The sequence below is a fragment of the Clupea harengus genome, chromosome 23, assembly GCF_900700415.2.
Source record: "Clupea harengus chromosome 23, Ch_v2.0.2, whole genome shotgun sequence".
Classification (NCBI taxonomy): Eukaryota; Metazoa; Chordata; class Actinopteri; order Clupeiformes; family Clupeidae; genus Clupea; species Clupea harengus.
This window is the reverse complement of record NC_045174.1, coordinates 3,360,049-3,373,270: the sequence shown is the minus strand read 5'-3', so window position 1 is coordinate 3,373,270 and position 13,222 is coordinate 3,360,049. Positions and strand designations below refer to the sequence as shown.

The 13,222-nt window shown below is 41.7% G+C and overlaps 1 protein-coding gene across 1 annotated transcript; it reads right to left on the bottom strand.

Moving 5' to 3' along the window:
- Positions 1–3,135: 3,135 nt before the first annotated feature.
- On the bottom strand, positions 3,136–5,582 carry LOC105893566 (galanin receptor 2a). Its single transcript, XM_012819992.2, has 2 exons — positions 5,072–5,582; positions 3,136–4,868 (listed from the first exon to the last, which is right to left on the bottom strand). The coding sequence occupies exons 1-2, from the start codon at positions 5,416–5,418 to the stop codon at positions 4,130–4,132; spliced, it is 1,086 nt and encodes a 361-aa protein (XP_012675446.1). The 5' UTR covers positions 5,419–5,582; the 3' UTR covers positions 3,136–4,129.
- Positions 5,583–13,222: the final 7,640 nt, after the last annotated feature.

Genomic DNA, 13,222 nt, shown 5'->3' with positions numbered 1-13,222 from the left:
CTATCTGCTGAGGATGCACCCCCTTTCCAGCACGGACTGCATTTAGTTCTCTCATTCGTGACTGACAGACAAGGGCATGCTAAGTTTTGATCCATTCACTGAGGACTTGATTCAGACAATGAGAACAGAGCATGGTGACTGGAATGGTGTTTTTTCATACAGTTTCAAACATACAGGTGTATGGAAAAAAAAGAACATTTGTCTGTGTATGGAAGTACATTGAAATGATAGTCAGTGTGATGAATACTGAAGTAACACCTTCACATCCGCTTACCAGCATGCTGAATATGGTATACACCCATCAATCAAATACACTTAAAGTTGAGTTAAAGCAACCTTCTGCATGTTTCTTACTATTTTAGGGTGTTTTAGGTAGCGAGTTTGCATAACATCTTCCCAAACTTTGTTTAGAAAACATAATTTAAATCGTAACAGTTTTTTCTAAAGGCAACGTGTGCTTCAGAAGATAGATCCAGCTGCTCCTCTTTTTCCAGTCAAAAGAAAATCAAGTGTGAATTTATACTGAGAGTAAAGTAGACTACTTCACCTTTTGTATAACTTTCTGCTTTTTACAAGACCAACAAAAAAAGTATTTTTTTACTACAGACCTAGATAATGTAGCTTAAAGTGAGTAAAATGGTGTGATGCTGACGCCATATATAATCATGCCACTAAATGATCTCTAGAAAGAGCTGTGACCTAATAAACAGAACGCACCCCAAAGCAGGCATAAATCCATGGCAATATTGGGCAAGGATTTAATGTCTTTCAGTACTATGTGTTGCAAAGCCCTTTTGTAATTTGCAATTCCCTTGCACAGTCCCTGGCTATTGCACTATGAAATGACCAAAGCTATGGAGGATTGGTGGTAATGTCATCCGTGATCCTGGTAAACCATGCTCTTCTATTTCATGAGATTGTAAAAGCGTGGGTGACTAGTGGTTTTGACTGGGGTGACTTTGGTCTGGCAAACAAGCCCAGCCTAGCGCCTGGATGGTGAAAAGGATGGCTATTTAAAAGTTGACAGTAGTATGATGGTGCAGGCACTGGTGGGTGGGGGAAAAGGTGGTGCTGGTGGCAGTTGCTCATAGTGATGATCAGTAGAGATCTTGAAAAGGGTAAACCATTAAACTAAAAGCACTGGCACTGTATGACTCTTTATTTTCAAATGAGAGTATCAAGATATTTTACATTTTACAGGTTGGCTGGTCCACCTCGAAGTGGAACATATTTCTACTATTATAAAATTAAGATATAGGGTTGGTATGTTAAGAAAATTATGGTGGCAAGCGCCTAGAGACAATTGTACTGTTATGGCGCTATATAAATAAAATTGAATTGAATTGAATTGAATTGCTAGAACCTGCAAATTATCTTGACAAACATGGGGGTCATTATAATGTGCTAATTTGTCAGCCCTTTTAGAAATATATGTATATGTATATATTATATATATGTGTATTTTGTTTGCAGTCAGACCACTCTGAATATAATGGTTATACCTTGTCAATATATTCAAGTGCATGTTCTATCTCAGAGTGCATATCTCAGAGTGGTTGTAGAGCATGCTGCCATATCAAACCCTTCTCCAGTCTGTTACCTCCTGTGTTTGTGACAGTTGGCAGGCAGCTAGCTCTGTCTGCTTTACATAACATAGCATAGATGGAATAATTATGAGATAAGTGTACTTCAAGACGAGGAAAGTGGGTCTTAATTCGAAAACAGACAGTCTATATGATGCACTCTTCATGTTAAGAGCTCTTGGAAACAGGCTTGTCATGGATAAAGCCTTTCAATGGTGTTATCCTGGTGTCTTGTGATATTGATCACATTTTACATTGGCATATAGAATTAGATCTTGCTCCAAAGCATATATGGTGTTAAGCCATCCAGGCGCTAATTACTTGCTAGATTGGTTAAATCGTTTGTTTAGACTTTCTTTGAGCTGCTATGTTTTGGTCTCCTTGAGAGAAAGATATAAGGCAGTTAACTTTGCATTCTATTATGACAACCCATAGTTTTAGAGTATCACACTGCCAAGAAGGCACACGACACCAGCGAATTTTGCATACAGTATACTTTTATTTTTGTTAGAATATGGCCCCTTTGACCAGGTGAAGCCTAAAGCATCCATTGCCATACACTAACTTATACAATACTATTGGACAGTACATCAAAACAAATACTGGATTTGTGCAACAATTTTCTTCTGTGGTTTCACACAGATCTATGTATAAATATATTGTACACAGATGTCTGCCGTAAGGCATGGTCATTGTCACAGCACTGTCAACATGGAACAGTCACATGTGTGACCCCGGAGCAATCGAAGCCAAGTCAGACGTTAAATGAGCCTATCCACGCCGCTTTTTTCCACTGACGAAGGGAGACAGAGGGGTCCATTACTGTCACAGACGCCAGGCAACCGCAAAGCGAGTCCAGCGCTACGGAGAACGACAGAACCGGAGAGACAGCGGATTCCCAGGAAATAAACACAAGTTCGTCTTAACCAGTACTTCAGGTACAAACAGCATCACATAAGGGAGCAGGCTGAGAAGTGACTCACTCCTAGTCTAAGGACACCCACAGCTGTAGATCCTTCAGAATAGAGGGTCAAAAGTATTTATAGATTTTAGCCTTTGCATCCAGAAACCATTGTTAGGTCACCACTGCTACCAATTACTGCATCATCTAAAACCTATAATATAATTCAAATGCAACACATAAAGAACTGCAGACTGAAGAGGCATTCTCTCTGGTCCTGGTATGAAGGGAGAATATGGTTAGCAACTGTTCACACTCAGAAGATTTTTTTTTGTCAATTGAGCATCTGAGCCACATTTTGATCACCACAGACAGTTATATTAGTATGTTTCTGCATTTTCAAACAAAATAGACCACTGGACTCAAAACACTCTTACAATGAAATGTAATGAGCTACTGAAAAATTCACAGATTACCACGGAAACAGTAGAAGAATACATTAGTCTTACAATAACAATTATAATTGTAGTCTTACAATAATAATTGTAACAAAGAATCACTGATTACTTTCTTCTTTTTTCATATCCATGTACTATGTAGCCTCAATCAGGGCATTGCTGCAAAAGAGCCCTGTGCTCAGTCAATTCTCCCTGAATAAACAATGATGATGATGTACTTCACAGTTTTATAAAAAAAAACCTATGTTATAAAAAAAAGTAAAAGTTGACTGTTTATTTCAAGACTGGTTCCATAGATCCGCTGGTAGAGAATATTGCCACTACTATGAAGTCTAATGCTCATTAAAAGTGCATGAACTAGATCATGTGTTCAGGTAGACCCCCAAATGATGTTACGTGTGAGCATTTCTCTAACACATGAAAATCAATTTAGTGAATGTCTAGTGTTAACCCTGCTACTCATCCAGCAGTGACTACAGAAGATATTGAATGACATAAAATGGCACTAACAGTGTCAAAAGGTTCAGTTCCTGATGACATAGTACAACAGAACCTCACTTTGAGCCCAAAACACTGAACACGATACTGTTATCTACCCAACAAGCCATTGGCAAATGCTGTCCGGCTTGTGAAAATCAATCGCCTCGCTTTGACATCAGTGGGTCAATACTGGCATGAGTCTAAATTAAACAATACATGGGAAATGTATTTAAACTTCTAAAAGCAGTTACTACCCTCTCCACCGTAATGAACATTCCATTAAACCTATGAACTCTAATGTGGTCACTATTCACAAATGTGAAGAGAATTTAAGTTTAAAAAACAACAGAAATACTCCGTTTTCCAGTCTTCATTTTTTGGCCAGAATCATCATAACTACATTCACAATATGTGTTGCCAAAAATACCTTCATGATCATAACAAGAATGTGACCAGAGTCCAATTAAACCCATTTGAACACATACAGTAGATCTCTTAAAGCTGACAGCTCACACACTGCTTCAACTACAATCAGCAATGAGCTTCACTGAGGCATCGAAGCTCAACAGACTGGAAGTAGGCGACCAGTGAGCAGTCACTGCCATTACACTGGTGTAGAAGAGAGCCATCATGGTGTAGAAGAGAGCCATCTGATGGTTAGTAATACTCTCTTTTTAGGTATTCAAAAATCATTTTGCATTTAGATGCTATGTTACATTAAATGTCACGAACGCGTTGGTCACTTTCCCCTGTGGATTGTTTGGCTTCCTGTCCTTGGTGACATTATCGCTAAGGTTGGACGTTTCACTGGAGCCTGCCTCCACCAAGCTAACTGTGTTGATCTGGTGCACGACATTGACCCGGTTGACGACCCTTCTCCTGAGCGCACAGCTGAACACCTTCTGAAAGCCTTTGCGGAAGTGTTTGGAGACCAAGGCGTATACGATGGGGTTGAGGCAGGAGTTGGCGTAAGCCACCAGATGCGAGAGGATACGGAGCACGTAGGTGACGTGGTTGAGAGGGAAGTGGCCGAACCACATGCAGAGGATCACCAGGTGGTGCGGCAGCCAGCATATGCAGAATAGCGCAGCCACGATGATGATCATCTTGGTCACCTTGCGCTTGGCTCGTTTGGACTCCGACATGTCCTCCACAGGGTCCACCGTGGTCCACAAGTAGCGGATAGTGCGCGCGTAGGTCAGGCTTAGCACCAGCACGGGAATCATGTATCCAAAGACGAAGGTGCACACATCCATGGCCCGGCGATGGTGAACGTCCCAGGCCGGGATGCACACCGTAGTGCCGTCTAGATCCATTTGCTGGTAGTAGCTCAAGTATGGTCCAGAGAAGACCAGAGACAAACCCCACACCAGACAAATCGATATCAGGGCATTTTTCGGGGTTCTCATTTCCCTTGAGCGAAGTGGGTAGCGAATGGCCAGATACCTGTTCAGAAATATACAAGATATCATACGTTTTCATGTGACAATATTGCTAAATATGTATCTTGATTTGTCTTGAATTAGAATACATTTGTTTGACTTATGTTTTGTCTTAAAAATGGACTAATCAAATGAATTATATTCACAATTATGTGTATCATTCAGTCATGCTATATAATGAGTGCTAAAGGTGAATTCCAGACGCACCTGTCCAGCGACACAGCAGTCAATGTGAAGATGCTGGCGTACATGGTGAGGTAAATGAGAAAGTGCATCGCCTTGCACACAAATGGGCCGAAAACCCACTCGTCCATCGTGTAGATCGTCGCTTGCAGAGGCACACAAAATACAATGAAGCAGAGGTCTGCGATGCACAGATTCAGAATGAACAAGTTGGTCGTCTTCGTATTCATCTGTCCATTGCGCAAAAGCACAGCAAGAACCAAACAGTTTCCAAAGGTGCCGACCAGGAAAATTAAGAAGAAAACTAGAGAAATTATAACAGATTCTGGTTTCCAGTGCACATTAAAGAGGTTTTGCTGGGAGAAATTCATATTTGTTTTATATCCCGAATCTAGACTCTTATTAAAAAGTCATGATACAGACTGCAGAGGACACAATAGACTACCCCGAATCAAACGAGTTTCTACATAATTTGATCTCTATAGATAAATGAAAACGGCAAAGCATAAGAATTGAAAAAACGTGCGGACTTCCATCACTTCGAACGACTGAGTGCCCTTCTCGCGCGCGCGCTGGAAAAGAGGCACCACTACAACGTTTAAATGAGACCCAGACTACTTCTTGTCTCCACCCACGTCATTGAAATGAAGACCAGATAATAAGATGGCAATTCATGAAATTAACCTTAGTCTTTTCCAGCCCTGTATGTCTTAGAAAACCAATGAAAAGTTACTATACATACTCCTGTCCTTAAATTATAATGTATTCCAGGCTATTTAATGTGGTCTATGTTCAATAGCCCTAAATAATTTGGAAACAGAATCCTTTAATTTCTCCTGAATCTCGTTGTACGTGGTAGGCAACTAGATGCTTATTTTTCTCTGAACATCTTATGTTTAAGAATAGGTTCATATAATATTCACTGAAAAATCAAACATTTCAAAGGGATATGCTAGAAGCAGGGTACATGACATTGTGTGTCATATGTTTAAAGTGTGCAGAACTCATGTAGGTAAGAACTTCAGCTGGAAAGAAAATATCTGCATATGCTCTCTTTTTATCAATGTCACACTGAACAAATGAACTCTACAGGTGCTCACTTGTTTCACCAGAGACTCCTTAGTCAGCTTTAGCTGCTAATGAGGTAGGGATGATTCGGCCTTTTAAATGGTGTAGGTTACTAACTATTCAGCAGTGGCGTTTGTCCTACATACGCCTAAAGAGAAAAAAGCTTGTAAGTGCCAAAATTAGTCTTTGAATCAGATGTGAAACCCCAGATTGTCTTTTTTCAGCGCTCCATATAGGCTACAAATGTCTCAAAACTTTAAACAAATCTACAGCCTACTGAAAAGAGCATCTCCAGTAAAATACAAATATGAATTAGGGAGTCTGAAATATTTTCTGAGGTGGCGTGTAGCTTAGCAACCACAACATAAAACACTAAACTAATTAAATAAATTGAAACACCAGAGCAGGGAACAAAAAAAAAACCTGAAGGCTGGAGTTACAATTTGCATTTGTTTCATTTTTGTATTTATTTAATGGCTGGTTTTGAGGCACAAGCATGATAACACTTAACCAGCGGTTTGTCTTTGTTAGTGTACTCTCAATCAAATTGTCCAAAGAACATGAAAGGACTTTAACTTAATTCTGAGGACCACTGCAGCAAGCAGGGACAGCCCTGACCTGAGCCCTAGGCCTGTAAGCATTCATACTTATGGTGATATTAGCTTACAAACACTACATACTTATGGTGATATTAGCTTACAAACACTACATACTTATGGTGATATTAGCTTACGAACACCACATACTTATGGTGATACTAGCTTACAAACACTACATACTTATGGTGATATTAGCTTACAAACACTACATACTTATGGTGATCTTAGCTCACACACACTACATCAGTCAATGGTCACCAAACTAAACACACCACAATTTGCTGAGGAAGCCAAATAGAGTGGAATAGACACACTATGTTCCAACTCCTGTTGAGGCTGCAACAATGTTTTGGTGACCTTATTAGTATTGCACATTGTCAACACCTTGCTCTGCCAGTTCAGCTACAGGAGGAGCAGTTATCAGCTATCAGTCGAGTTACTGAAACAATACAAACAATCCTCTATATGCTGTGTGACGGCCCTATAGTGTTTTTACTGAAACACTTTAAACAATCCTCTATATGCTGTGTGACGGCCCTATAGTGTTTTTACTGAAACACTATAAACAATCCTCTATATGCTGTGTGACTGTCCTCTAGGGTAACAATACAAACAATACTATATATGTTGTGTGACTGCCCTCTAGTGCGACTTAGGGCAAGAAGTCGGTTGGAAAGACTGGTTCCATCTCCGGCAAAAGTAAAATCTTAATTGTTCCTGTAGGACTGTCTTCCAAATAAATATGAATAAAGGATGTGGCCAGTGTTATTTCTCTCTTATCAAATGCTTCCAGTTCTTTCAGATGTGAAAGACCAGAAGTGATACACCCCAAAAAAATTCAATTTTAAAGTTGAAGGCCCATTTTCCCAGCTGAAACCACACAGCCAGTGAAATGTAATCTTACCACTGAGTAAAAAAAGAGCAGTTAGCTCCTTAATAGTTTGTTCATAAACCTCACCTAGAGTGTGATTAAAAGGTAGACATCTAATAATAGAGGTATGCATGGGAGTAAGCCTTTCTTTTCATGTGGATTAGAGACATTAGATTCATCTGATCATTAAAATCACTGCCCATTAGGGAATGGGACACAGCAGCATGGGGATCACCGTGGTGACTGAGTTACACATATGAAGGTATGACCCTCCAGTGTTATTCCAGACTCACCTCCAGGTCCCATGTCTCAGGGCCTCACTGGCCTGACCTACTTCCCCCAGGCAAACACCCCTCAGCTGGGCATGCCACCGTCTGATCCTCCCTTCCCATCCATCCTCTCCACGTGAGTCACAGGTTTTTTCCGCTGCTAAATATATGGCACGCCATTTCCAAAAAGCACTCTCGTGCATGGACACTTACACACACTCATTAGCATCTAAAATAGCCCTTGGTTCAGTTTTTATCCTGGGGGTATCCAGGAGAGAAAAGGAAGCTCGAGGTTGTTTTGCGGCAGATGCTTGAAAGGTCAGGCTACCTCATTGTCAACAGGTCACATAGAAAAGAATAAAACTGAGAATAATTATGTATGTTTTCTTGATCATTATTCCCATTAATTAATTTCGACCCAAAATTCGCTTTCACTATGAAGTACCCTATGTTATTGATGTCACCGAAGAACCCTTACATCCCATATTTTATTACTTTTTCATAAAATCAATAGTATGACATTTAAAAAATGAGTGAAAGCCTTTTGGAATAAAACCGATATTTCCTTGCACTCATTGATTTTCATTGCATGGAACAGAACAAATAGAACATTCCATTATGACAAATTCTGTGTTTAATGTTATTAATCATGTTAAGTGTCATCTGTATCATTTGTTAGTGCAAACCCTCAGTATCTCCAGTGTTGTTTTTCACTTGTTACTCTTATTTTTACACTACTCCTTATCTTACTTAAGAAGAGGTTATTATACTGGATTTATTTAAGTGGTTCTGCTTACTTCACCCTGAGAGCTTGTGATTATTGGCCGTGATTGGTGACACACTTGTGATGATGTTTTTTTCTCAGCTTTAATACAATGCCCAATCTTTCTGTCTGCAATGGTGAAACAATACCATGTGGTTGGCCGTGACCTTGACCCGATCACCAGATGCCAGAACATTCCTGTGAACAGGTGCAAGGAAACGGAAACTGTAAAGATGTGCCTCCCCCTTCAGTGCAACCTCGTTAAAACCTTACCAGGGGTGTAAAATTATCGTTCTGCTGGGTAGAGCATCCTTTTAAAATAATTCTACAGTGCTTCCATGTAAAACCAATGATGAGTGCTTAGAATTCAGAGAAATCAGCTGACTCTGGAACAGACCTGGCTCAGGTCAGTCAGCAATTCAAATTACACTACCTCCTTTGGCCAACAGAGGGCAGCACCACCACAATGGATGATTCCTTTGCTCTGCTGCTGCCCTGGAGTACGCCAGGTCAAACAGCTGTAGTGAAAGGGACCGTATCAATATCCTCTCCAGGTTGGCCCAACTCTCTTATGCCATTTTTAGATGAAAGGAAAATGACGGGAAAGCTATTAATACAGAGCTGAGACTGTGATGGAAAACTAATAAACTCCATTTGTGAATACAGTCTATTCACGGTCAGACAAATGTGAGACAGGCCTTGTTAGCACTCCTCAGCCCTGGTGACCTTGTTTTGACCACTGCAGGAAAGATGTATTTTAGGCAGAGGCTGCCGGCAACTCATACGAGTTTGGGTACCATCAGCTCTTCACTTTCCAGTACTTTTATGTATCTTCTCATCCCTGTATTATACTACTTTGTGTGTGTGTGTGTGTGTGTGTGTGTGTGTGTGTTAGAGTTAGAGAGAGAGAGAGTGAGAGATTATTTCAGACATTATTCCAACATTACTCATAGAACTTCATGTTAAACCCTAAAGCTATTTATGGGCTAACTCACCATATCCGGATAACAACAGGACCGCAAAGCTCTGCACACTGCACAGTCCCCAACAGTCCCCAGCAACCACAGACACGAGTCCCAGGACCAATGGAGCGGACACGGCCCCAGTGTCCCTGCAGAGGAGTGGTTGAAGGCACTAAACAGGGCCTTGGGATCGTGGGGAGACGACCAGGACCCGTCGCTCCCGGCACCACCACGGCACGAGCTCATGGCACAGTGGAGAGCAGAGGACCCAGTCCCGTAAAGAGAAAGTCTCTGAAACATTAAGGCAGTAACACAGTGGCAGGGTAGCGGCCGCATGACAAACCCAACGGCACAGAGCTGGTGGCAGGGGCTCAGAGAACCCAGGCTGTCAGTAATGATGCAGTAGACCCTGGGCTGTCATGGAACACAGCGCCCCCTCTGGCCAGCAGCAGCCAGGGTCCGGGCTTCCCAGTCAACGGTGTCCTCAGTGTGCTGAGCTCTGTGGCGAGCTGCGGTGAAGTGGCACCCGACGCCCCTCAGCTGGCGACGACCTGGGTGAAGACAGGTGTGGGAAGACTTCTCTGGAGTGGGCACGGCCCAGGGGGCGGTGGCGCAGAGGACACTCAGACGGCAGAGGTGACACGGGCGGTTCAGGATGCTGAGGCCGCTGTGGCCCGGGACAGTGATGCAAGAGACACCTGGACTAAATCAGCAACAACGTCGCGGTTCCTCTGGCTGGCGAATACAATGCTGTACATATCCAGGGCGGTGAAATGTTCCAGTGTTCTCTTTGGCACTCACTTTGGTTCTATTTGGCACTCATGACGAACGACAACTGACGCAGATTGAAGGAAAGGCCCTGGGTCTTATACACAGGCACAGTTTATAGGTTAAGGGTGGACACAGACACTTATACATGAGGAAACTACACAAGGCATCACACATAACACGCAGACTTCAAATCACTAACAGAAGACACACGCTGACCTTAACATAAAAGGTGAAACACGAGTGCACTTATATATCTTGATCTTGATATATATATATATATATATCAATATATATAATATATCTTGCACTTGCCTGATATCAATGACTGTGAATAACAGTTATGTAATTATATGGACACCAAGCAATTCTGACAGCATAATCTTGCCCGGTTATTGCTTGATACATCAGATTCCTTGTAACTACTTAAAGTTAGTCACTTCAGAATTGGCAATACTACAGATAAATAAAGATTCTACTAGAAAACATGTCCGCTTTGGAACAATGGTGCTACAATCATCTGCACAGGCGTGGTTCTTGGGCCTACCAACAGTCTACAGAGCCTATGGGCTACAGGCCAATCAGATAGCAGGAACCTAATGGCAGCGGCCTGTGTCGTCTATAAGCCACAAAGAGCAAAAAAGCTATCCCTGTTATGGGTCATGCATCAAGATGTATATGTCTATAGATATGAGCACACAGTGGTACCTTTGAATGCCTTAGTTCAGCCCTGTTACTGTTAGTGTATCTGTCTACACATCATGTGTGTGTCATCCCTGTGTATGAGACCTGCTGTTACACTGTGGTTCTGTGCCAAGAAACGGCAACCCTGGGTTGTGCAGTCCTGACATTTAACCAGAGATCATTGTGTCTGCCTCCATTCTTCTGGACTACCTCACTACAATATTGCAAACATAATGCCTTCACTGCGCGAGTGTTGTTGCCTTCACATATGCATTTCTGTTCTGATCAAGCAGTCATATATCTCCTCCTTACTGGAGTGAACTGTGCGGCCTTTAGTTGCCAACTTATCTAACGTTCCAGCCACTTTGGTTTTCCATACGCTGAATAGAAACGCCGTTTCCAAATGCTCTCTGTGCCAGTTCATCCTACCACGGAGCGATATTCTGAGTTTTGATAAAGTGCTACTATGGTCTTGGGTAAGTTAGTTAAGGACTTTAACATCACAAAAATGCATGCAAGTTTTCCAGAAGCACGCTTGATATATATGAGTTTAAATTTACACTTTACAATTTACACAGTTTTGGACCAGGCAGAAATCATCGGAATTTATCAGCGTGCGGATTGTGGAGGCTGGTCACCACTTGTAAAGGCAGCCAAAATGTTACCAAATGACGGAAAACACCAGTCTGGAAGGTTTATACGTGTCTGAACATTATGAGACCGTAGAATGCATTAGAGTGGTAAATATTGCGGAAAAATACAATTAATCTCACTCCATTAAATTATTGAATGACCTGTAATATTACCAAGCTGGATAGAAGCCTGTTGTTATATGTGATGGCATGGCACAAGAAGAGTTATATGATCGGCTAATGAATGAAGAGTTTATTAAAACAATAAACGGTTTAAATGTTTATTAAGTATCAATCAAACTAAATGTAAGGTAAAAACCAAATGGTAAATTATGTAAAAACTGTAAATAATAACAATTGAACAAACAGATTGTGTGCCAATTAGACCAAATATTGTTATATACAAATATACATGATCAAATAAACCTGCTGCCGCTGAATGCCCATGTTATGTGATGGAACCATGAACTCAAACCTGAGATGAACGGTGAAGGAGAGACAAACAGACAAAGGAAAGCAGGGGAAGAGAGGATCCCCAAGCTCAAAGATGGGATACGAGAAGAAGAGCAAGAGTAAGACTCAGAGTAAGAGAGTAAATGTTACAACATGTCTGGTTTTATATTTCTACACCCATTCTATGCATCTGCCACAAACCAATAACCTTTTTTCCCAACTAACCCCTTGATTGGTCGTCCGGTCCTAATCGACATCAGAACGGATGAGACTCTAGTCAGAAACACAGCCATGTGCAGATGCTTTAGATTGACATGAATCCCACTGCCATTACCATGATCAGACTACAGCTCCTATTGTAATGATCACTTCAAGACTAAATGTGAATATGTTACATTCATATACATTTACACATAGTTTTAGGTGCTACAGTCATCTTAAGATCAACTCTGTGCCTAAGTCGGCGGGGGATGCATATTCAATGCGGGAAGCAACCGGCTTCTCCTTCGCAGCAGGTGGTGTGACCTATTTCCCCAGATGTGTGAGTGAGTGCCTTTGTGAGGGGTTGCCACCTTTGTTCATGAGAGGATCAGAGAGAGGTCCTCTGGTAAGCTGACTCTCTTATGACCCCCCCTGGCCAAAGAATCAGAAATCTGCATGTGTCCATGTCCTTGCACCATAGATGTGTGGAAATGTGAATACGTTTGTGTATTAAAGAGAGAGAGAGAGAGAGAGTTTATGAATGTGTGTGGTGTCAAGGTTCCCTCACGACTGATTACCTTCCCAGATGCATTCTGTGTGAGCTGTGACCTGAGAGAGACCTCTACAAAAGCTCCAGAACTGTGAGAACTCAAGGGCACCAGCGGAGGACTTCCTCTGAAGCAGCAGCAGCAGCAGCTTGATTTCTGCATGAGTTGGCTTCCTTTCTGCGCTTCATGTCCCACTGATACTACCACAGGATGAAAGGAGGAAAGTGGAGAGCGAAACGATTCTTTCATTCACTATCACTCGCTCTTTTTTCTTTCGGCCTTTAAATGGCAAGGCTTAGAGGCCGCTTGTAATTCGGATCATGATGCAAGAAACGTGCAGGAAACGATGTAACTGTA

Coding starts and splice junctions, on each gene's coding strand:
- LOC105893566 (XM_012819992.2), bottom strand. CDS start 5,418: ATGAATTTCTCCCAGCAAAACCTCTTTAATGTGCACTGGAAACCAGAA. Junction 4,869..5,071: donor ACTGCTGTGTCGCTGGACAG/GTGCGTCTGGAA, acceptor ATTTCTGAACAG/GTATCTGGCCATTCGCTACC.